The following is a 24,266-nucleotide window of genomic DNA, read 5'->3' on the forward strand; positions in this document are numbered from 1 at the left end:
AACAATCCAGGACACAAGGGGGGCATCTACCTGCATCACTGTGAGCTTATCGCCCAGAAGAGCGGGCCAGACGGTGTTAAATGCGCTGGAGAAGTCAAAAAACATGACCCTCACAGAGCTGGCTGGCTTATCCAGGTGAGCATAAACTCTGTTGAGCAGATAGATGATGGCGTCTTCAACTCCCAGGCGGGGCTGATAGGCAAACTGGAGGGGATCTAGAAAAGGCTGGACTATGGGTCGGAGCTGATCCAAGACGAGCCTCTCCAAGGTCTTCATGACATGAGACGTCAGTGCCACTGGCCTGTAGTCCTTGGCGTCACTGGGTCGTGGCGTCTTTGGGACAGGAACAATGCAAGATGTCTTCCACATCATGGGGACCCTCTGGAGACTCAGGCTCAAGTGGAAGACACATTGAAGTACTCCACAAAGTTGGGTAGCACAGGCTTTAAGCACCCTGGGTGGAACCCCATCAGGGCCTGCAGCCTTGTTTGTGTGGGTAGTCTCTTCAGTTGTCTTCTCACCTGGTCAGCAGTGAGACACACTGTAGAGGAGGTGGGTGGGTGAGGGATGGAGGTGTGAGATGGGCTATCACACGAGGGGGGCAGGCTATCAGGAGGGGGAGGGGGGATGAGTGGTATGGTCTGCTGAGGACTGGCAGCAGAGGAGTCAGGCTGGGGGGGACAGAGCCTGCCATGTCAAATCTGTTAAAGAACAGATTTAGCATATTGGCCCTGTCCACACTGACCTCTACTCCTCTGTTGTTGTTGGACCTGAAGCTGGTGATGGTCCTCATCCCATTCCAGACCTCCCTCATGTTGTTCTGCTGGAGTTTCCACTCCAGCTTCCTCCTGTACTTGTTCTTCGCCTCCTTGATAGCTGTCCTCAGTTCCCTCTGGATCGTTCTCACCTCCTCCCTATCTCCAGCTCTGAAGGACCTCTTCTTCCTGTTGAGGAGAGCCTTAATGTCCTTCGTTATCCACGGCTTGTTGTTTGGGTAACATTTAACAGTCCTGGTTGGGACAGTGGAGTCCACACAGAAGTTAATGTAGTCCGTGATGCAGACCAATCAGTAGCCTCGAAGCAATCCTGCAGTGCCTCGGAAGTCTCCACAGACCATCTACTCACTATCCGCTTGGTCACAGGCTGACTCTTCACCAGCGGCACATAACAGGAGCTGAGGTGAACCAAGTTGTGGTCTGACCTACCCAGCGGGGGAAGGGGGGAGCAGCTGTATGCGTCCTTAACATTAGCATACAGCAGGTCCAGTGTTCTTTCCTCTCTGGTGGGGAGACGCGGCTTATATCCCTTCTTCTCCATAAGCCTCCGCCGTCTCTCCCTCGCTTTCCCCGTGCGCTGGTTAATTCCCCCTCTGCAACCCCTGTGCGTCCGTCTCCAAAGCTCTTCGGGGACGTTCTTTGTCCTGGTCGCCATGCCGACCGGCTGCAGTGCGATCAGCTGATCTCGGGTGTAAACAAAGCGGCCATGCTGCATCGCCGTGGCGGACACGGGGAGTGCGTGAAAGTAGCGCTTTCACGGCGAAAAAACAGACCAAAACACTCTCTACTCGCATGTTTCGAGAGGGCACAGCTTCCCTAAATTGCCTTGTCAAATAAATAAACTATTACTAAGGTAAAGAAAAGTTATGATCAAAAACGAGAGAACATGAACGGGAGCTACTGTAACAGGCAGCATGCACGTTCGCGCATGCGCACTAATTAACCTCATGGGTCTGATGATCTATGGCAATCACCGTCATCAAATTCCATTTACTAATCATTAATTACCTCTGCTATCTCATCATCACTGAAGCTTCATTTTCTGTTTTGTCTTGAGTTTATTGTTGGCTCCAGGATTTCATTGGATCTTTTAAATCCTGCACATCAGGATTGGTCAGTTAGTAAGCATGGCTATGCACAATTCATGTGATGAGCTGGAGTAAATTCCCCTCACGTTCACATGAAGGCACAATCTGTGCTGCACCTGCACTCATACCTGCATCAGACCTGGAATGTTTTCAATCTCAGAGGACTATTCTGTGTTTTCAGTCTCAGAGGACTATTCTGTGTGTTCAGTCTCAGAGGACTATTCTGTGTTTTCAGTGTCAGAGGACTATTCTGTGTGTTCAGTCTCAGAGGACTATTCTGTGTTTTCAGTCTCAGAGGACTATTCTGTGTGTTCAGTCTCAGAGGACTATTCTGTGTTTTCAGTGTCAGAGGACTATTCTGTGTGTCAGTCTCAGAGGACTATTCTGTGTTTTCAGTCTCAGAGGACTATTCTGTGTGTTCAGTCTCAGAGGACTATTCTGTGTTTTCAGTGTCAGAGGACTATTCTGTGTGTCAGTCTCAGAGGACTATTCTGTGTTTTCAGTCTCAGAGGACTATTCTGTGTGTTCAGTCTCAGAGGACTATTCTGTGTGTTCAGTATCAGAGGACTATTCTGTGTGTTCAGTCTCAGAGGACTATTCTGTGTGTTCAGTGTCAGAGGACTATTCTGTGTGTTCAGTCTCAGAGGACTATTCTGTGTGTTCAGTCTCAGAGGACTATTCTGTGTTTTCAGTCTCAGAGGACTATTCTGTGTGTTCAGTCTCAGAGGACTATTCTGTGTTTTCAGTCTCAGAGGACTATTCTGTGTGTTCAGTCTCAGAGGACTATTCTGTGTTTTCAGTGTCAGAGGACTATTGTGTGTGTTCAGTCTCAGAGGATTATTCTGTGTGTTCAGTGTCAGAGGACTATTCTGTGTGTTCAGTCTCAGAGGACTATTCTGTGTGTTCAGTGTCAGAGGACTATTCTGTGTGTTCAGTCTCAGAGGACTATTGTGTGTTTTCAGTCTCAGAGGACTATTCTGTGTGTTCAGTGTCAGAGGACTATTGTGTGTGTTCAGTGTCAGAGGACTATTGTTTGTGTTCAGTGTCAGAGGACTATTGTGTGTGTTCAGTGTCAGAGGACTATTCTGTGTTTTCAGTGTCAGAGGACTATTGTGTGTGTTCAGTGTCAGAGGACTATTCTGTGTGTTCAGTCTCAGAGGACTATTCTGTGTTTTCAGTCTCAGAGGACTATTCTGTGTGTTCAGTGTCAGAGGACTATTGTGTGTGTTCAGTGTCAGAGGACTATTCTGTGTGTTCAGTCTCAGAGGACTATTCTGTGTTTTCAGTCTCAGAGGACTATTCTGTGTGTTCTGTCTCAGAGGACTATTGTGTGTGTTCAGTGTCAGAGGACTATTCTGTGTGTTCAGTCTCAGAGGACTATTCTGTGTGTTCAGTCTCAGTGGACTATTCTGTGTGTTCAGCCTCAGAGGACTATTCTGTGTGTTCAGTCTCAGAGGACTATTCTGTGTGTTCAGTGTCAGAGGACTATGCTGTGTGTTCAGTGTCAGAGGACTATTCTGTGTTTTCAGTCTCAGAGGACTATTCTGTGTGTTCAGTGTCAGAGGACTATTGTGTGTGTTCAGTGTCAGAGGACTATTCTGTGTGTTCAGTGTCAGAGGACTATTCTGTGTGTTCAGTGTCAGAGGACTATTCTGTGTTTTCAGTCTCAGAGGACTATTGTGTGTGTTCAGTGTCAGAGGACTATTCTGTGTGTTCAGTGTCAGAGGACTATTCTGTGTGTTCAGTGTCAGAGGACTATTCTGTGTTTTCAGTCTCAGAGGACTATTGTGTGTGTTCAGTGTCAGAGGACTATTCTGTGTTTTCAGTCTCAGAGGACTATTCTGTGTGTTCAGTGTCAGAGGACTATTCTGTGTGTTCAGTCTCAGAGGACTATTGTGTGTGTTCAGTCTCAGAGGACTATTCTGTGTGATCAGTGTCAGAGGACTATTCTGTGTGTTCAGTGTCAGAGGACTATTCTGTGTGTTCAGTGTCAGAGGACTATTCTGTGTTTTCAGTCTCAGAGGACTATTGTGTGTGTTCAGTGTCAGAGGACTATTCTGTGTTTTCAGTCTCAGAGGACTATTCTGTGTGTTCAGTCTCAGAGGACTATTCTGTGTTTTCAGTCTCAGAGGACTATTCTGTGTGTCAGTCTCAGAGGACTATTCTGTGTTTTCAGTCTCAGAGGACTATTCTGTGTGTTCAGTCTCAGAGGACTATTCTGTGTTTTCAGTGTCAGAGGACTATTCTGTGTGTTCAGTCTCAGAGGACTATTCTGTGTTTTCAGTCTCAGAGGACTATTCTGTGTGTTCAGTCTCAGAGGACTATTCTGTGTTTTCAGTGTCAGAGGACTATTCTGTGTGTCAGTCTCAGAGGACTATTCTGTGTTTTCAGTCTCAGAGGACTATTCTGTGTGTTCAGTCTCAGAGGACTATTCTGTGTTTTCAGTGTCAGAGGACTATTCTGTGTGTCAGTCTCAGAGGACTATTCTGTGTTTTCAGTCTCAGAGGACTATTCTGTGTGTTCAGTCTCAGAGGACTATTCTGTGTTTTCAGTGTCAGAGGACTATTCTGTGTGTCAGTCTCAGAGGACTATTCTGTGTTTTCAGTCTCAGAGGACTATTCTGTGTGTTCAGTCTCAGAGGACTATTCTGTGTGTTCAGTCTCAGAGGACTATTCTGTGTGTTCAGTGTCAGAGGACTATTCTGTGTGTTCAGTCTCAGAGGACTATTCTGTGTGTTCAGTCTCAGAGGACTATTCTGTGTGTTCAGTGTCAGAGGACTATTCTGTGTGTTCAGTCTCAGAGGACTATTCTGTGTTTTCAGTGTCAGAGGACTATTGTGTGTGTTCAGTCTCAGAGGATTATTCTGTGTGTTCAGTGTCAGAGGACTATTCTGTGTGTTCAGTCTCAGAGGACTATTCTGTGTGTTCAGTGTCAGAGGACTATTCTGTGTGTTCAGTCTCAGAGGACTATTCTGTGTTTTCAGTCTCAGAGGACTATTCTGTGTGTTCAGTGTCAGAGGACTATTGTGTGTGTTCAGTGTCAGAGGACTATTGTGTGTGTTCAGTGTCAGAGGACTATTGTGTGTGTTCAGTGTCAGAGGACTATTCTGTGTGTTCAGTCTCAGAGGACTATTCTGTGTTTTCAGTCTCAGAGGACTATTCTGTGTGTTCAGTGTCAGAGGACTATTGTGTGTGTTCAGTGTCAGAGGACTATTCTGTGTGTTCAGTGTCAGAGGACTATTCTGTGTTTTCAGTCTCAGAGGACTATTCTGTGTGTTCTGTCTCAGAGGACTATTGTGTGTGTTCAGTGTCAGAGGACTATTCTGTGTGTTCACTCTCAGAGGACTATTCTGTGTGTTCAGTCTCAGTGGACTATTCTGTGTGTTCAGCCTCAGAGGACTATTCTGTGTGTTCAGTCTCAGAGGACTATTCTGTGTGTTCAGTGTCAGAGGACTATGCTGTGTGTTCAGTGTCAGAGGACTATTCTGTGTTTTCAGTCTCAGAGGACTATTCTGTGTGTTCAGTCTCAGAGGACTATTGTGTGTGTTCAGTGTCAGAGGACTATTCTGTGTGTTCAGTCTCAGAGGACTATTCTGTGTGTTCAGTGTCAGAGGACTATTCTGTGTTTTCAGTCTCAGAGGACTATTGTGTGTGTTCAGTGTCAGAGGACTATTCTGTGTGTTCAGTGTCAGAGGACTATTCTGTGTGTTCAGTGTCAGAGGACTATTCTGTGTTTTCAGTCTCAGAGGACTATTGTGTGTGTTCAGTGTCAGAGGACTATTCTGTGTGTTCAGTGTCAGAGGACTATTCTGTGTGATCAGTGTCAGAGGACTATTCTGTGTGATCAGTGTCAGAGGACTATTCTGTGTGATCAGTGTCAGAGGACTATTCTGTGTGTTCAGTGTCAGAGGACTATTCTGTGTTTTCAGTCTCAGAGGACTATTCTGTGTGTTCAGTCTCAGAGGACTATTCTGTGTATTCAGTCTCAGAGGACTATTCTGTGTGTTCAGTCTCAGAGGACTATTCTGTGTTTTCAGTCTCAGAGGACTATTCTGTGTGTTCAGTGTCAGAGGACTATTCTGTGTTTTCAGTCTCAGAGGACTATTCTGTGTTTTCAGTCTCAGAGGACTATTCTGTGTGTTCAGTGTCAGAGGACTATTCTGTGTGTTCAGTGTCAGAGGACTATTCTGTGTTTTCAGTGTCAGAGGACTATTCTGTGTGTTCAGTGTCAGAGGACTATTCTGTGTTTTCAGTGTCAGAGGACTATTCTGTGTGTTCAGTGTCAGAGGACTATTCTGTGTTTTAAGTCTCAGAGGACTATTCTGTGTGTTCAGTCTCAGAGGACTATTCTGTGTTTTCAGTCTCAGAGGACTATTCTGTGTGTCAGTCTCAGAGGACTATTCTGTGTTTTCAGTCTCAGAGGACTATTCTGTGTGTTCAGTCTCAGAGGACTATTCTGTGTGTTCAGTGTCAGAGGACTTTTCTGTGTTTTCAGTGTCAGAGGACTATTCTGTGTGTTCAGTCTCAGAGGACTATTCTGTGTGTTCAGTCTCAGAGGATTATTCTGTGTGTTCAGTGTCAGAGGACTATTGTGTGTTTTCAGTGTCAGAGGACTATTCTGTGTTTTCAGTCTCAGAGGACTATTCTGTGTGTTCAGTCTCAGAGGAGTATTCTGTGTGTTCAGTCTCAGAGGACTATTCTGTGTGTTCAGTCTCAGAGAACTATTCTGTGTGTTCAGTGTCAGAGGACTATTCTGTGTTTTCAGTCTCAGAGGACTATTCTGTGTGTTCAGTGTCAGAGGACTATTCTGTGTGTTCAGTCTCAGAGGACTATTCTGTGTTTTCAGTGTCAGAGGACTATTCTGTGTGTTCACTCTCAGAGGACTATTCTGTGTGTTCAGTCTCAGTGGACTATTCTGTGTGTTCAGCCTCAGAGGACTATTCTGTGTGTTCAGTCTCAGAGGACTATTCTGTGTGTTCAGTGTCAGAGGACTATGCTGTGTGTTCAGTGTCAGAGGACTATTCTGTGTTTTCAGTCTCAGAGGACTATTCTGTGTGTTCAGTCTCAGAGGACTATTGTGTGTGTTCAGTGTCAGAGGACTATTCTGTGTGTTCAGTCTCAGAGGACTATGCTGTGTGTTCAGTGTCAGAGGACTATTCTGTGTTTTCAGTCTCAGAGGACTATTGTGTGTGTTCAGTGTCAGAGGACTATTCTGTGTGTTCAGTGTCAGAGGACTATTCTGTGTGTTCAGTGTCAGAGGACTATTCTGTGTTTTCAGTCTCAGAGGACTATTGTGTGTGTTCAGTGTCAGAGGACTATTCTGTGTGTTCAGTGTCAGAGGACTATTCTGTGTGATCAGTGTCAGAGGACTATTCTGTGTGATCAGTGTCAGAGGACTATTCTGTGTGATCAGTGTCAGAGGACTATTCTGTGTGTTCAGTGTCAGAGGACTATTCTGTGTTTTCAGTCTCAGAGGACTATTCTGTGTGTTCAGTCTCAGAGGACTATTCTGTGTATTCAGTCTCAGAGGACTATTCTGTGTGTTCAGTCTCAGAGGACTATTCTGTGTTTTCAGTCTCAGAGGACTATTCTGTGTGTTCAGTGTCAGAGGACTATTCTGTGTTTTCAGTCTCAGAGGACTATTCTGTGTTTTCAGTCTCAGAGGACTATTCTGTGTGTTCAGTGTCAGAGGACTATTCTGTGTGTTCAGTGTCAGAGGACTATTCTGTGTTTTCAGTGTCAGAGGACTATTCTGTGTGTTCAGTGTCAGAGGACTATTCTGTGTTTTCAGTGTCAGAGGACTATTCTGTGTGTTCAGTGTCAGAGGACTATTCTGTGTTTTAAGTCTCAGAGGACTATTCTGTGTGTTCAGTCTCAGAGGACTATTCTGTGTTTTCAGTCTCAGAGGACTATTCTGTGTGTCAGTCTCAGAGGACTATTCTGTGTTTTCAGTCTCAGAGGACTATTCTGTGTGTTCAGTCTCAGAGGACTATTCTGTGTGTTCAGTGTCAGAGGACTTTTCTGTGTTTTCAGTGTCAGAGGACTATTCTGTGTGTTCAGTCTCAGAGGACTATTCTGTGTGTTCAGTCTCAGAGGATTATTCTGTGTGTTCAGTGTCAGAGGACTATTGTGTGTTTTCAGTGTCAGAGGACTATTCTGTGTTTTCAGTCTCAGAGGACTATTCTGTGTGTTCAGTCTCAGAGGAGTATTCTGTGTGTTCAGTCTCAGAGGACTATTCTGTGTGTTCAGTCTCAGAGAACTATTCTGTGTGTTCAGTGTCAGAGGACTATTCTGTGTTTTCAGTCTCAGAGGACTATTCTGTGTGTTCAGTGTCAGAGGACTATTCTGTGTGTTCAGTCTCAGAGGACTATTCTGTGTTTTCAGTGTCAGAGGACTATTCTGTGTGTTCAGTCTCAGAGGACTATTCTGTGTGTTCAGTGTCAGAGGACTATTCTGTGTGTTCAGTCTCAGAGGACTATTCTGTGTTTTCAGTCTCAGAGGACTATTCTGTGTGTTCAGTCTCAGAGAACTATTCTGTGTGTTCAGTCTCAGAGGACTATTCTGTGTTTTCAGTGTCAGAGGACTATTCTGTGTGTTCAGTCTCAGAGGACTATTCTGTGTGTTCAGTGTCAGAGGACTATTCTGTGTGTTCAGTCTCAGAGGACTATTCTGTGTTTTCAGTGTCAGAGGACTATTCTGTGTGTTCAGTCTCAGAGGACTATTCTGTGTGTTCAGTCTCAGTGGACTATTCTGTGTGTTCAGTCTCAGAGGACTATTCTGTGTGTTCAGTCTCAGAGGACTATTCTGTGTGTTCAGTGTCAGAAGACTATTCTGTGTGTTCAGTCTCAGAGGACTATTCTGTGTTTTCAGTCTCAGAGGACTATTCTTTGTTTTCTATTAACAAGTTCACTAATTACTGATATTACTTGCCTATGAACTTTACTATGAAGAAATGAATGAAGGTACATCATCGCACTCTAGTGCTGTATTACAGGATTAAGATTAAAGTGCACTCACTCTGTCATGGCTTTTTCAATGTCAAATCCAGGAATGGTGATGCAGTCTGAAGGATTCAGGGTGGAGTTAACAGGGGAGTTTCCTGTGATGTTACCTACACGGGTAAGAAAGCATAACTAGCTGTGGTCAACAGGCAATAGCACTGAATGCACAAGAGAAAAGCCCATGAGAAACTAGCATCAGAGAACAAGAACATCTGAATTCATCTTCAGTGGGAGATTCTTGGCCTCTAAAACTTTTTACTGCAGAGTTCACAAACTTACATATTAGGAGTTGACAACAGCCTCATCTGTCCAACAGCATCCAGACAATCCTAGATTAAAGTGACCCTTCGCTGACACAGATGTTCAGCTTGTATAATCTTCATAGTAAAGCTCTGACCAATAAAATGACACACTTCGGATCAGATCATGATCTTAAAGTCTCAATGCCAACAGCCCAGTGTGGGCTAGAGGGGTCTAAATCCCCCCAACATTGGGCTGTGGAGCAGTGGAACTGGGTTCTCTGGAGTGATGGAGCTCCATCCAATACCTTTGAGATGAGCTGGAATGACCCAGGACTGACCATCCAACATCAGTACCTGACCTCACTAATGCTCAATCAAATCCTGATAGCAATGATCCAACATCTAGAAGCCTCCTCCGAAGAGTAGAGGCTCTTACTGCAGCACAGACTCATTATTAACACCTTCATTACAGAAAAAACTCTGGAGTCTAGAGACTTTTTGATAGAGAGTGGAAAAAAACACAAATACCAACAGAAACTCATCTGGAGCTGTGATTGATCAGGACACTCACTAGGACAGTCCTCTGTTATGCTGATATCACAAGAGTGTTAATTACATTTCTTTCAGTGCTGGCCTTCAAATAAAAATGAGGAATATTGTTTATACCTGTGAGATTGAACTGCTGTCCACTTAGTACAAAGCTGTCAGTCATCTGGCCAAACACGACACACATGAGGGGCAGGGCTATGCCATGAAGAGCAGCGCACAGAAGACCAATCAGCATCAGGAAAACCTCCAGACAGGTAGCATAACGGAACTGCAAAGGGAAGGAGAGACTTTCAACTCTACCAGTGAGCCATTTAAGGAGCTAATTGCAGGGCTACAAGAATTCGAATGAAGTAAAGCCCAAAGATAATCAAACCGTATCAAATGTAAATGGAGTCTGATTGACATCTCGTTAAAAAGTGACAGTGAATGTGAAAAGCTGATACTTTTTAATTTTCTGGCATTGTATATTCAATTAATATTCTGGGGACCTAAAAAGGAGCTGGATGACTTGTTGCAATTGATGGAACCATAAATCTCTCAGAAAATCCCGAAGGAGAATGTCGGCCCAGCAGTTTGTGTCCTAAAGTGCAGTTTATGCAGCAGGACGATAATCTGAAGCACACAGGCAAGTCCACAACTGAATGGCTCAAAAGAAACAAAATTAAGCTTTTGAAGTGGCCCAGTAAAGTCTGACTTGAATCCCTCTGAGATGCTGTGGCAACACCTTAAACATGCAGTTGATGCTCAAAAACCTCCAGTATAGCCGAATTGAAACAGTTCTGTAAAGAACAGTGAGGCTAGAATTTCTCCACAGTGATGCAAAAGACTTACAGCCAGTTATCACAGATGTTTGACTGCAGTCATTACTGCTGAGGGCAGCACAACGAGTTATTAGGGTTGGGAGCAATACAGGTTCAAATCTGTATCTTCAGTAAAGTGAAGGATTTTAATAGAATCTGCATGTTTTTTGTTTATTCTTGCTGTCTTTGTTTTATATTAAAATTAGTTTAAATGTTTAAATGGCACATGTTCAGGCAATATTTGAAGGTTTAATACAAGTTTACCTCTGTTTTGCTGTTGACAAACTGTAGTATTAATACTAATACTAATACTGTACTTAATTCAAAAGTATTTTGAATAAACAATAGCCAGTTGGGTTTATAGAAAAAAATTATTTAAAAATAAAATAAAAACATAATCTCACAGATTTTAATTTTTTTTTTATATGGCCATTTTAGTAACAAAACCTCATGCTGTGGCCCCAGTAAAAAGTGAAATATCTTCAATTTATTCATTTCAGACTTTTTCACTTACATTAGTTTAATGCAGAAAGCAGCCAATGTCAACAAACGCACACTCACAAGGCCATATAGAGATGCAATAATCCACAGCCCGGTATTAAACTTTTTTTTCTGTATTTCTATTTGTATATATCCTGTAGATAGTTTTTTTTGTATTCATTCTTCATTTAATATTGTTTCACCCTTATTATTATTACTGTCCTGTGTTGTGTGACTGAAACTGGCTGCTAAATTTCCTTCAGGATCGATAAAGTGTCTATCTATCTACATTATATTTCCAAAAGTTTTCACTCCCAGTCACTTCCATGGCCACAGGTGTATAAAGCCGAGCCCCGAGGCCTGCAGACTGCTTCTACAGACATTAGTGAAAGAATGGGTCGCTCTCAGGAGCTCAGTGAATTCCAGCGTGGTGCCGTGATCGGACGCCACCTGTGCAGCAAGTCCAGTCCTGAAATTTCCTCACTACTAAATATTCCACAGTCCACTGTCAGTGGAAGTGATTGGGAACGACAGCAGCTCAGCCACGAAGTGGTCGGCCACGTAAAATGATAGAGCGGTCAGCGGATGCTGAGGGGTATAGTGCGCAGAGGTCACCGACTTTCTGCAGAGTCAATCACTACAGACCTCCAAACTTCATGTGGCCTTCAGATCAGCTCAAGAACAGCGTAGAGAGCTTCATGGAATGGGTTTCCATGGCTGAGCAGCTGCATCCAAGCCTTACATCACCAAGCGCAATGCAAAGCATGGAATGCAGTGGAGTAAAGCACCGCCACTGGCCTCTAGAGCAGTGGAGATTGTTGCAAGTGTTCTCTGGAGTGACCAATCACGCTTCTCCATCTGGAAATCCGATGGACGAGTCTGGGTTTGGCGGTTGCCAGGAGACAGTACTTGTCTGACTGCATTGTGCTGAGTGTAAAGTTTGGTGGAGGGGGGATCATGGTGTGGGGGTGTTTTTCAGGAATTGGGCTCAGCCCCTTAGTTCCAGTGAAAGGAACTCTTAAAGCTTCAGCACCAAGAGATTTTGGACAATTCCATGCTCCCAACTTTGTGGGAACAGTTTGGGGACGGCCCCTTCCTGTTCCAACATGACTGCACACCAGTGCACAAAGCAGGTCCATAAAGACGTGGATGAGCCAGTTTGGTGTGGAGAAACTTGAATGGCCTGCACAGAATCCTATCTATTTATCTAAACAATCCATGGCCCAGTATTAAACATTCCACTGCCTGCTAGAAAACAATACTGATAACGCTAAAATTTGCAATTGTTTTGATGACCGACATCAGGTCACATGGTTATATCTCTACAAAGTCTTACCAGCTGGAAAAGGCCAACTGCTTTCACAGACTCCTCAGCATTTTTCTTCCTTCTTCAAGTAAAAAAGAGGAACTTCATTACAAATCAAAGACTTGTTAATGTATTAATTCAATAAGAGAAAATATCAGATTCCAGGATTTAACATTCACCTGTGCTTCAATTCCGGTCGGAATCCCTCTCGTGGTGGCTCATTTAAGTTCTTGTCTGGTGAGTAAGACAGGTTGAAGCGGCCGTTAGGGGAAAGCACTGAGGAGAAACAGTTTAATTCATTCATTGTTTTGTAAATGTGCTAAAGTCTCAGAGATCGCCTTTCATTTTTTCATTTATTGCAATATTAGTAGTGTAATAACACTATTACAACATAACCTTATTACAACAAAACCACACTATTGCAACATAATAATAATAATAATAATAATAATAATAATAATAATAATAACAACTAGAAATGTGCCTGTGCAGCAGATACTATGGAAGTCAATACAAGGAATGAGGGATGAAAAAACTACATATGGAAGAGTGCAGGTCAGTAATGCAGTGGATTTAATCTTGTGGACCTGCGCTGAATAAGTACATGTACATTGGTGGTTGTCGGGCAAAGAAGTAATAGAGTTTGAGAGGTGGCAAAAATGAAAGGGACTCAATGGGAGGAACAAGGGATGGAAAAACAACAATTAAGAGTGCAGGTCAGTGTGGTTGTGGCTTAGAGCTTGGATACCTGCCCTGAATGAATATATGCATTTTGGGGGCTGTTGGCCAAAGAAGTAATAGAGTTTGAGAAGTGGTGAGAATGAGTGGGACTCAATGGGAGGAACAAGGGATGGAAAAATGACAAATAGAAGATTGCGGTTCAGTATGGTTGTGGCTTAGAACTTGGGGACCTGCCCTGACTGAGTACATGCATTTTAGTGGCTGTCGGGGAAAAAAGTAATAGAGTTTGAGTGGTGGCGAAAATGAATTGGAGTCTATGGGAGAAACGAGGGATGGAAGAAAATAACAAACAGATGTGTGCGGTTGAGAACAACAGTGAATTAGTGTTTCCGGGCCTGCCCTGAAGTAATGTATGTGAAACGGTGTCGTTCGGGCAAGCGGAAATACTGTAGATTATCATGCAATTTTTCACCCAATTCATTGTCAATGTAAACTCAGTGCTACCTTATAAGAAGTTCCACCTTAAAAAAATCCATCATGTGTGGTGTTAATGCAGAGAGACAGGCTGGGAGCAGGTGAGACATTGAGCTCCGTGCGTGGATTGTAGGTGTTGTGTGAGAGAGGGGGCCATTGTGACATCATGTCTGGCAGCCTGCCAACATTCATTTTCAATGGGAAAAAAATTCCCACATTTTGAGCTGCTGTTCGGATGGCCGGACAATCTGGAGTTGGAAGGGCGTCGATATCTCGAAAACTGCCGGACTAGTTACGCGGCAAAGAAACGTCAGAAAAATAAACAAAATAATAAAAAGAAGAAGAAGAATATAAATGGGATAACAGTGTAGTGGCGCAATGCTTTAATAAACTATAATAAACATTTTCAAAACATGTTAACATTATTATAACACAACACCAATGCAACACACTATCAAAACACAGCAATGCTATTCCAAAACGTGACACCGTCCCAAAACTAACATTTTACAAAATGATACTATCAGCGCAGAATAGCAGCATTAAAGCACAGTAACAAGTGGCCCTCAGTGCTTTTAACTCAACTAAATAGTTCCTCCATCAATGTTTGCTGTGAAGGTTTATTGAGGTGGTCATTTATCTGGACAAACTGAAACGGTCTTTGCTCTCCATTTGCCTTTAAACAATATAGTAAATAAACTGCAAGAACAGTCCTGAAAGAAGCAGCTAGGCATTCTTGTGTGTACTTTAGCTATAGAATAAAATGTTAAATCAAACGTAGAACCAAAAGTAAAACCATAAATTAAAAGTAGATGTTTGTTGATAAATATATTGGACTCCGCAAAACAACTTTAACAAACAGAGTGAGAAGCTGTATCCTGGTTTTCCTGCTTTTCTGGTTTTCAGGTTTCCTGGTATCCTGCTGATTCAGGCTGAAAAATGTTACAATAACTGGAAGTAAAGCAAACACACCCTGAAGGTGAGGTAGGGGGTCTGTTCCTGCTGCAGTGGTCTCCTCCCTCATACTGACTGTGCTGTGAGCATGTGTTCCTAAAATGCCTGTAGCAGAATGTATCCTCCTGAGAAGAGAGTCAAGTGTATGTTTTTAGTTCCAACAGTTCTAGGTATTAACAAGGTAAGCATAAGGTACACCTAAGAACCTGGTCATGACTATAGCTAAGTTCCAAGGTGTGTCTGGCTAAATTACACAAAAAATGACTAACACTTTCTAGGTGTTCACTGGACACATGTGTAGAACCATCTCCAAAGTACTGGGTAATTGTTTTGAGGAATATGGTTTTAAGTGGACTAAGTAAACTGAGTAACAGGTTTTAAGCAGTCACTGGATGCATTTTGGAACACTATCCAAAGTACTAGATAATTAGAAGGTTAACATGATGGCAAGTGTCAAGATAATCTAACTCAATTACACAGAAATGACCAGTAAGTTGTACACACTTGAAAAAAGATGATTCTATAAAGAACCATTTTGGAAAAGGTTCTGTATGGCACCAAAAAGGGATTCTGCTGTATTTATGATGTCATGCTTGTAACAGTAGAAGGCCATATAGTAGAACCATTTTCAAAAAGGTGCTTTCTAAACTGCAGCATAATTTTGGTGTTAATTCTGACAGCTTTATAAATGATAAACATGTGTCAGCGAGATGTAAATACTCAGTTTGACCACAGTTTGATCTGTGATTCTGACTCACTGTGAAAATGAATGACATTCAGATTCTTATGATGTTAAATTCATATGTCATTTCTTTAGTAATCAAATTTCTCCCAGATTTATTCATTTTATTTGCAATTCTTCTCGCTGGCTGGGTCTCCTCATATCACAGGATGGACCAAGCTTGCGGGGTAAAGACAAGTGTGTGAAGCTTCATGTTATTTTTTCAAACTATTGCTAACATCATTGGAGCTCAACATGCAAATATCTGTGCAATTCAATTCTGGACTTCATGACTGACAGACCTCATTCTGCTAAGCTAGACAAACTCTTCTCCCCATCACCCTGACCACTGTGTGCTGCGTGCTGAGCCCGCTTCTGTTCTCCCTGTTCACCCATGACTGCTTTCCTGTTTATGACTCTAACTCCATAATCAATATGCCTATTATAGATTACAGGTTACTTTACAGGAGAAGAGAAGAAAGCCGTAATCATAACCCTTAATTTAAATGTAATTTGAACCAGATATTTTTCCAAGTCATTTTGGAGGAACAATGCAGATTCCGTCCTGGCGTGCAACAATGGACAAGCTTTTCACCCTCCACACCCTCCTTTTGTGGATTTGGAGAAGGCTTACGACCATGTTCCCTGAGATATCCTGTGGAATGTCCTCTGGGAGTATGGGGTGCTGGGACTATTACTCCGGGCCATTCAATCTTTGTACACCTGGAGTGAGAGCTGTGTTCTTGGCATTCTTGGTATTCTTGTATATTTGGCATTAAGTCAGACTCTTTCAGTGTTAGCGTTGGGCTCTTGCAGGGTTGTGCCCTGTCTCCAGTCCTGTTCATGATATTCATGGACAGGGTGTCAAGGTGTAGCCGGGGTCAGGAGGGCATTATATGTGGAGGCTGGAGGGAGGCATCTCTACTATTTGGAGATGATGTTGTTCTTTTGGCTGAATCACATGGTTGCCTCCAGCACTCACTCCAGCAGTTTGCAGCTGAGTGTAAAGTGGTTGGTATGCGGATCAGCACCTCCAAGTATGAGTCCATAGTTCTAGCCTGGAAAAGGATGGCATGCCCACTCCAGGTAAGGGGAAAAGACTTGCCCCAGGTGGAGGAATTTAAGTATCCTGGGATCTTGTTCATGAGTGATGGGAAGAGGGATTGTAAGATCAGCCGCAGGCTGGGACAGGCAGCAGCAGTAATGCGGTCACTGTACTGGACTGTAGTGGTGAAGAGGGAGCTGAGCCATAAGCCGAAATTTGTTTACTGGTTGGTCTACATCCTGAACCTCACCTATGGTCATGAGCTGTGGGTAATGACCGAAAGAATGAGATTGCAAATACAGCATCTCAGTGTAAAAAAGACAAAGGAACTGGTGGTGGACCTGAGGAAGGACAAGGCATCGGTGACCCCTGTTTCCATCAGGGGGGTCAGTGGGGACACTGGCAGATTATAAATATCTGGGTGTGTATATTGACAATAAACTGGACTGGGCTAAGAACACTGATGCCCTCTACAGGAAGGGCCAAAGTCATCTCTATTTTCTGAGGTGCCTGAGGTCCTTCAATATCTGCCGAACTATGCTCAGGATCTTCTATGAGGCTGTGGTGGCGGGTGCTGTCCTCTATGCTGTTGCATGCTGGGGAAGCAGGCTGAGGGTGGCTGACACCAACAGACTCAACAGACTAAGGCCGGTGATGTTGTGGGTGTGGAGCTGGACTCGCTTAAGGCCGTGTCGGAGAGGAGGATGCTGTCTAAGCTGCGGGCCATTATGGACAGTGGCTCCCACCCACTCTACGACACGGTGATGAGACACAGGAGCTCATTCAGTGCAAGACTCACTCTACTGAAATGACCACAGAGCACCACAGGAGGTCATTCTTACCTGTGGCCATCAAACTCTATAACTCCTCCCTCAGTGTGTGATTCACAAAGCGTGGATCATCTGTGCAAAACTCAATACCACACAGTTCATATGGGTAATAATAATAACTGTGTGCAAAAACTCAGAGGGACAATAATTTGAACTGCTTTATACTAGATGATTCATATTTATTATCACAGCCACTTTACTGTGTTCATAAGAACGTGTGCATATTACAAATTTCTTTTTATCTTTGTTTTAAATTATTAAAGTGTTTATTCTTTTACATAAATGGTTGTAACTGTAACAACTGCAATTTCCCTCTGGGATAAATAAAGGATCCTGATTCTGATTCTGACAAGTAGCAGAAATAAGCTTTCTCTGCCGGCTGGCGGGCTACACTCTATTCGATAGGGTAAGGAGCTCGGCTATCCAGGAGAAGCTCAGAGTAGAGCCGCTACTCCTCTGCATTGAGAGGAGCCAGCTGAGGTGGTTCGGGCATCTGGTCTAGATGCCCCTATACACCTCCCGGTGGGGCTGTACCAGGCACGGAATACCGGGATAAGCTCACAGCATATCTCTGAGAAGGTTGTTTTACAGAAGAAAGCAGAATGTTTACCAGTTTGTTTTATCATGTTCCATATGTGCCCAAAGTAAAAACCCTTAAATCTCTACTAGCCAGCAAGCTGAAGCCACTCCCAGCCCCTGAATGTCCCAGGTCCCACATCACAATAGACTCACTGACTTACCACCTTTAGAAGAATACACAACTATTCTCACCATAATCGATTCTCATATAGTGTTACGTTTGTCCCATTCAAATCCCTGCCTTCTGCTTTCGACACCACCATGGCTCTTTTATGCCTTCCTAGTTCACAGCACGAGTTTGGTCCAGTTTCTGTGTACATCTGGGTATAAACGTCAGTTTAACCTCTGGATACCATCCACAATTGATTGGACAATGTAAAAGGGTAACGCAAGAGTGTATCAGCAACCCTAGTGACTGATCTAAATATTTTATTTGGGCTGAGATCACTTAAAGCTCATTAGTATGCTCTGCTACTCAACTCACCCCTTTTCAATATGTGTTAGGATATCAGCCCCAACTAGTACCTTGGGCTGCAACCTCCTCTGACATCCCAGCCATGGATGACTGGATAAGATGCAGTGAGGAGGTCTAGGAACAGACGCATTGTAACATCAAGGCAGTTCTCCAGCATACCAAGGTGCAGGCAGACAAGCATCATGGGGAGACCTCCCTCCTATGAGCCTTGAGATTGGATTTGACTGTCTACACAGGACCTCAGATTTGAGGAGGGTAGTCTTAAATTGCAGCCCAAGTACATCAGTCTGTTTCAGGTTGTCAAAAGAACCAATGCTATTACATACAGACTCAATTTGCTGACCCAGTTCTGCGTATCACCCTCATTTCATGTTTCTCTCCTCAAGCTAGTGGTCTCTGGACCCTTGGACTAGGCATCAACAGATGGAGAACCATCTGTGAGGTGCTGGACCCTGCAACACCTCAAAGATTGGGAGAAATACGGATCAGAGGAAAGGACCTGAGTACCAGCCAAAGGCATCCTAGACCCTGGGCTGGTATCAAACTTTCACACTAGCCATTCAGAAAGGCCAGCCTCCAATCCTAGAGGATGTCCCAGGAGGAAAATCTCCAGCTCCTGTCCGGGTCATGCGCTCTGATGCCTCTAGTCAGGTAGGTGGTGGTTGCTGCGGATGCCTTTGTTCCTCAGCCGTCCCAGACTCCTTGTACTGCAGGGTACTGTTACATCTCTCATGCATGGCTGGAACTACAGCCGATTCTGCGGCCTCACACTACAATTCCCACAGCCCTTTGCAGCCTCACTTGACTCAGGACTTCATCAGACCAACCTATCAGCATTCATCTTCTCCAGATTTGTAATCACACTCACACCTGTTCCTCATTACATGCCTTGTTAATGTTGTTGTTAATTGTTGTTGTTGTTTAATATTTAAACCCGGACTTTAGTTTAGACTAGTATCATCTCAGCATGAGCTTACAGAGCATTCTCTGCCTGCCTGTGTATCGACATCTGTGTAAGACTGTTTTTCTGTCCTGACCTTGATTTTTCTTGTTGAGGGTCTCTGGTTTTTGATTTTATGCTCTGGTTTTCCGTTTTTTTGGATCATCCTACTGTTATTAAACATCTAAACTGCAGTCTCGCCTGCTGGTGTCTGTATCTGTCTGCCATAGTTACAGCTGTCTGATAAAACAGGTCACTGTTGCCATTTTTATTTGTTTTATAACTGTGTTAATGCTTTGTTTATGACCTAATTAATAACTATTAATAAAGTATAGGGTTAGGTTTAGGGTTAGCAGTGCTACTGTCAGGATGCACGATCAGGAATTTAAACAAACTCCAACTAGTCCAAAACGCCGCAGCCAGGGTCCTCACTAAAACTAGAACATCTGATCACATCAGTTCAGTGCTATCATCACTTCATTGGCTGCCTGTTAAATTTCGTATTGATTATAAAATCCTTTTATTGACTTTTAAAGCCCTACATGGTCTCGCTCTTGAGTACTTACAAGACCTTATTTCCCATTATGAGCCATCACGACTACTCAGATCACAGAGTGCTCGCTTATTAATAGTCCCCAGAATTCCTAAGGCTGCAGCTGGGGGAAGAGCTTTTTCTTATAAAGCCCCCAAACTCTGGAATGATCTTCCAGAAACTGGTTCTCTCCTGTTAGTTAAGCTGTCATAGTCAGATCTGCCGGAGTCGTTAGCCACACTCTGGAAATGTTTACATTCCCTGTTTATGTACAAATGGATAGAATAAAACTAATTCCATCTCCCTGCTTTCTTTCCGAGTATACAATCACCCACATGTCTGGCTGGACACTGAAGGACGACCGACTGCCGAGCCCTCCTGCTACCCACTTCAGACCAGCTGCCCACGCCCCAGCTGCCACCACCTGCCTTGGACGAGCTGCCCACCCTACGCTGATGTTCTCATAGACTCCCAGCTATTCCTAATACCAATATTACTGCTATTAATATTATTAGTATAATCACTTGTAGGTAGTTTGACCAGAGGAGGATGGGTCCCCCCTGGTGAGCCTGGTTCCTCCCAAGGTTTCTTCCTCAGTTCTGAGGGAGTTTTTCCTTGCCACTGTTGCCCCTGGCTTGCCCACTGGGGGGTTTCTGTACATTCTGTACATTCTTTCAGTCCTGTGGAAACTTTGTCTTTTCTGAAATCCTGTAAAGCTGCTTTGTGACAACATCCGTTGTAAAAAGCGCTATACAAATAAATTTGATTTGATGATTTGATCCTGTTAAAACTTTGTCTTTTCAGAAATTCTGTAAAGCTGCTTTGTGACAGCATCCATTGTAAAAAGCGCTAAAAATACATTTGTTTTGATGTGATGTGATATTTTTAAACCACTTACAAACATTTCACAAGGATGATCTTATAGAAAAATTAAGCCTTAATTTTTAAATCATTGTGTGATTGAAACTAAATGATGATCTCAGACAGAATTACTAACAATTGCATGACATACTTGGTAACGCTTTGCAGTAAGCTTATTTACATTGAGTATGTAAGATGGTGATGTTTGATAGGGGTGTCAGAGATCCTATGATACAAATATGCAACAACTCATTTAGGAAAATAACACTTACTGTCTAACCTACCATTTTGTTTATTTCAGTTTTCAGTACAGACAAAATAAACCCACTTGCATAAAGTAGAAGAATATCAAAGTTTACAAAACTGGAGTGCATAGAAACTGAATAAAAGCTCCAGAGAAAATGTGTCTCCTAACAACCACCTGGAAGAGCTGGTTGACCCCAAAACTGCCCCCATCAGATAAACAGCACTGAAAGCTTTGATCTCTGAGAGAGAGGAGAACATCAAGCTGCTTCAGATCTGAAAGGACGTGTAGCTGATCGAGAAGAACCTCACTGAGAAAAGGAGATGGACACATCAAACAAAGAAGCTGGACAATGGACTGACCTCCCCAGAGTCCAGACCTCAGCACCACTGAATGGGTTTGATTAGTTCATCAACCAGCTTCTCAGACTAAGCTTTGGAGGTATGTCTGCAGGTTCTCAGAGGAACTGAAAATGAGGCTCTTGGGAAGAACAGAAGCTGGAGTGAAGGTGAAGAGAGACTCACTGACTGAACACAGCTGAGAGTAGTGAGCTGTAGACTCATCTGTGTAGTTTTTTGACTGAAAAATGAATGAACTAAATGGCAGTCTTCATTAGACAGTACATAAACAAAGGGTGATGTTTTCTCTATACAGTAAAAAGTTGCATTTGCCTGAAATTTACATGCAAATTTTTACATTGGTACTAAATGATATATTATTAATTACAGTAATTACATATTAGTTGCTAATAAAATAGGAAATAATGGAAATAAATCATAGTCACCAAAAATACATGCATTTTTTGTTGTTAATAATTTGTATAGGGTTAGGGTTATTGTGTAATTACAGTTTTTACCACTTCTATTACCCACTAGTTACCACTACAATTACCAACTCATTTATTGACAACACAAAAATTTGTACATCATTTTTGGGCTAGTATAACTTACCACTATCCCCCCTCTCATTAGCCACTATTTAACACTAAAATTTCTAATGTATGATTTAGTTCTAAAACAAAATACTAATATCAAGCATGTAATGTTTAGTTTACATTATGTTAGCATTTTATTACCTTCTTGTTACACAAACATTGCTAACTTATTATTTAGGTACAACTCAAAAATTAGCATGTAATTATTAGTCTAGTACAGAATGTTATGATTATGTTCCCATTGTATTAGCAACTTGTGAGCACCAACTTATTATTATTGTGATTGCCAACTTATTATTTAGTAATAATGAGAGAATTTTTATATAAAGTTTAAGTCTACCATTAATTTACCAATTTATTACCTACTTGTTCTGGTTAAAATTATTAGCTCATTATTCAGTAACACACAATGTTCAGGTTTGTACAAACTGTTATCCTATATTTACCCACATATTGCTGATCTGTAAAGTGCTACAGTATATTCTTCTGTAGCATCTACAGTAGCAACTGTCCAAATAGCTGTGAGCGTCATATAAGAATCTAGTAGAAATCCCTGTACTGTTACTATGGGTCTCTTATAAAATATATTTTTCCATCAACAGCTTGTCAAACAGCTTTTTCCCAAAGTACCAGTGAGTTAGGCGACACTGTTCACCACTACAAACATCTCTTTCTAATCAGACTAACAATACAAAGAAAACAAATAGTCTAATGGAAGTAAAGGAGAGGAAAAGATGTATCTCTTACCTGTGTAGCCCGAACAGCTGACAGCGCCCAAAGAACGTTTATGCTACCTCTTCCTGCTGAGGAAGACACCCATGGGCTATGTTTGCACACAACACACACACACACACACACGCACACGCACACACACAGTCACATGTCACTGAGCATGATGAAAAGTCTGGTCATGGTGAGAGGAGGTGTTTATTTGATGTTTTATGCTACACGTGACTCACTTTCCTGCAATTTAATAAATAGGAAAGACTCTAAAAGTCACACTTGCTGCTGTTTAGAGTGAATGAATTCTTCATTACACACTATCTTGGACTCTCCAATTACAGCTTCTTACTGAGTGTCAAACCAGTAATTAAAACCTTGGGTACAATAAACAGCTTTCGAATTTGATTATATCAACATTTCTTGACTCACGCTCAACACTTTAATTCCTACCTGTTTTAAAGGTCCATTTGCATTTTTCTTCAGTTCTCAAGTCAAAGTTTATTTATACAGCACTTTTTGCAACAAGCATCGTCACAAAGCAGCTTTACAGAGAAATGGAGACAAACTCCCTAAAAACAAGAGGAAGAAACACTGAGAGGAACCAAAACTCAGAAGGGGAACCCATCCTCCTCTGGGCCACAATTACACTATCTTTTTAATAACTGAACAACTGAATTTTTTCAATGAGTAAACAATGTTTATGAATAATAATAATAATAATAATAATAATAATAATAAGCTACAATTATAGCACCTTTCACAAAACCAAGATTGCTTTACATGAAGAGCATGAAAAAAGAATCAAACTAAGCAGTAAAGGAGGGAGAAACACTCATGAAAAAGTTTTGATTCGACAGTAGAAGAAGAAGAAAAGCCATCAAGGAGAGATTGAGGAAGACAGTTCCAGAGTTTGGGGGGCTCTGATGCTGAAGGACCTCCCTCCTAAAGAGGAAAGTCTGATGCTGGCACAACAAGCAGAAGATCTGAGAGAGCAAGAGGGAGAGTAAGAGGTCAGGTTCTCTGAGGTAGAGAGGAGGATGGTTCTGTAAACTTTATACAGCAGGGACAGCAGCCAGTGCAGCTGAGAGAGGACGAGGTGACGTGAGCTGAACACTCAGTCACCTTCAAATGACCTGTAACAGTTTTAGTTGAGTTTAATCTTATTAGATTTCACTTTCATGTATTTCCATCTCTTGAATGCTGTAATGCTCAGCTCCATTGAAAATGATGTTCACCCTCAATGTATTTCTGAGTGAAAATAAAGGTTGATTGATTGATTGATTGATTGATTGACTGTATTTCACACACAGAGACAACAGAGTCCTAGCTCATCTGATAACAGAGTTAAGAGGAAAACATACTTCATTTCATTGTAGTTAGTAAAAATATAAAGACTATCTCCATTCTGCCCATGGAATGAACAGTAGGGGACACTGCAGGGGAAAGTTAAAGTACAGGATTCATCATGATTGCTTAGATGAAGGTGTTTACTATATTATAGAAGAAGTGCTTGTATTTAGGTCTGTTTCACTCTTATGTCCAGCTGGATATTTACTGTATTATTCAAATCTGCTCTGTTGGCCACCTTGATAAGCAACACTGATGCTTGGCTGCACACAAAGCTTGAAATACTGGTTTATCAACTAGAATTTTGCATTCGGACTGCTTAGTTTGTCTGTGCTTTACTTTTAGCTTCCTGCATCCTTTATCACTGAACATAAAACACGAACTGTAAAAATAATGACAAGACTTTTGTGCATGCAAAAATGTCTGTATTTGTGTTTCGATGTACATACAATGCAGAACATGATGAATAAATGTGTTATTTTTATTTAAAAAGCTAAAATATTTTTTTTTATTTGTAAATTTACCGTAAATTACTACTGACTGTGCTGCATTGCCTTTAAAAATTGTAAAAATACAAGAATGACTGTTTTTTAACTATAGCTTATTATTGCAAGTAAAGAGCAGAACAGCCACATCACCGTAATTTTGTGGTGCAGGTGGCTTTGGAATCACAGTATACAGTTAA

At 42.3% G+C, this 24,266-nt stretch overlaps 1 protein-coding gene across 7 annotated transcripts in view; it reads right to left on the reverse strand.

The window, feature by feature from the left end:
- Nucleotides 1–22,392, reverse strand: part of LOC108414160 (ATP-dependent translocase ABCB1-like) — a 57,755-nt gene extending 35,363 nt beyond the window's left edge. For 3 of the 7 annotated variants that reach the window (XM_017686980.2, XM_017686978.2, XM_037537079.1), the window contains exons 1-6: nt 22,259–22,392; nt 14,369–14,475; nt 12,421–12,517; nt 12,272–12,323; nt 9,773–9,923; nt 8,881–8,974 (exon numbers count right to left, since the gene is read on the reverse strand). In XM_017686980.2, coding sequence (XP_017542469.1) covers nt 8,881–8,974; nt 9,773–9,923; nt 12,272–12,323; nt 12,421–12,517; nt 14,369–14,420 — 446 coding nt within the window. In that variant the 5' untranslated portion in view covers nt 14,421–14,475; nt 22,259–22,392. Of the gene's footprint in view, nt 1–8,880; nt 8,975–9,772; nt 9,924–12,271; nt 12,344–12,420; nt 12,518–13,426; nt 13,685–14,368; nt 14,482–22,258 lie in introns of those variants that run through there. The other 4 variants (XM_017686979.2, XM_037537080.1, XM_037537081.1 and 1 more) reach the window with 4 other exon arrangements.
- Nucleotides 22,393–24,266: the final 1,874 nt, after the last annotated feature.

The sequence above is a fragment of the Pygocentrus nattereri genome, chromosome 3 (assembly GCF_015220715.1).
Source record: "Pygocentrus nattereri isolate fPygNat1 chromosome 3, fPygNat1.pri, whole genome shotgun sequence".
In the NCBI taxonomy this organism is placed as follows: Eukaryota; Metazoa; Chordata; class Actinopteri; order Characiformes; family Serrasalmidae; genus Pygocentrus; species Pygocentrus nattereri.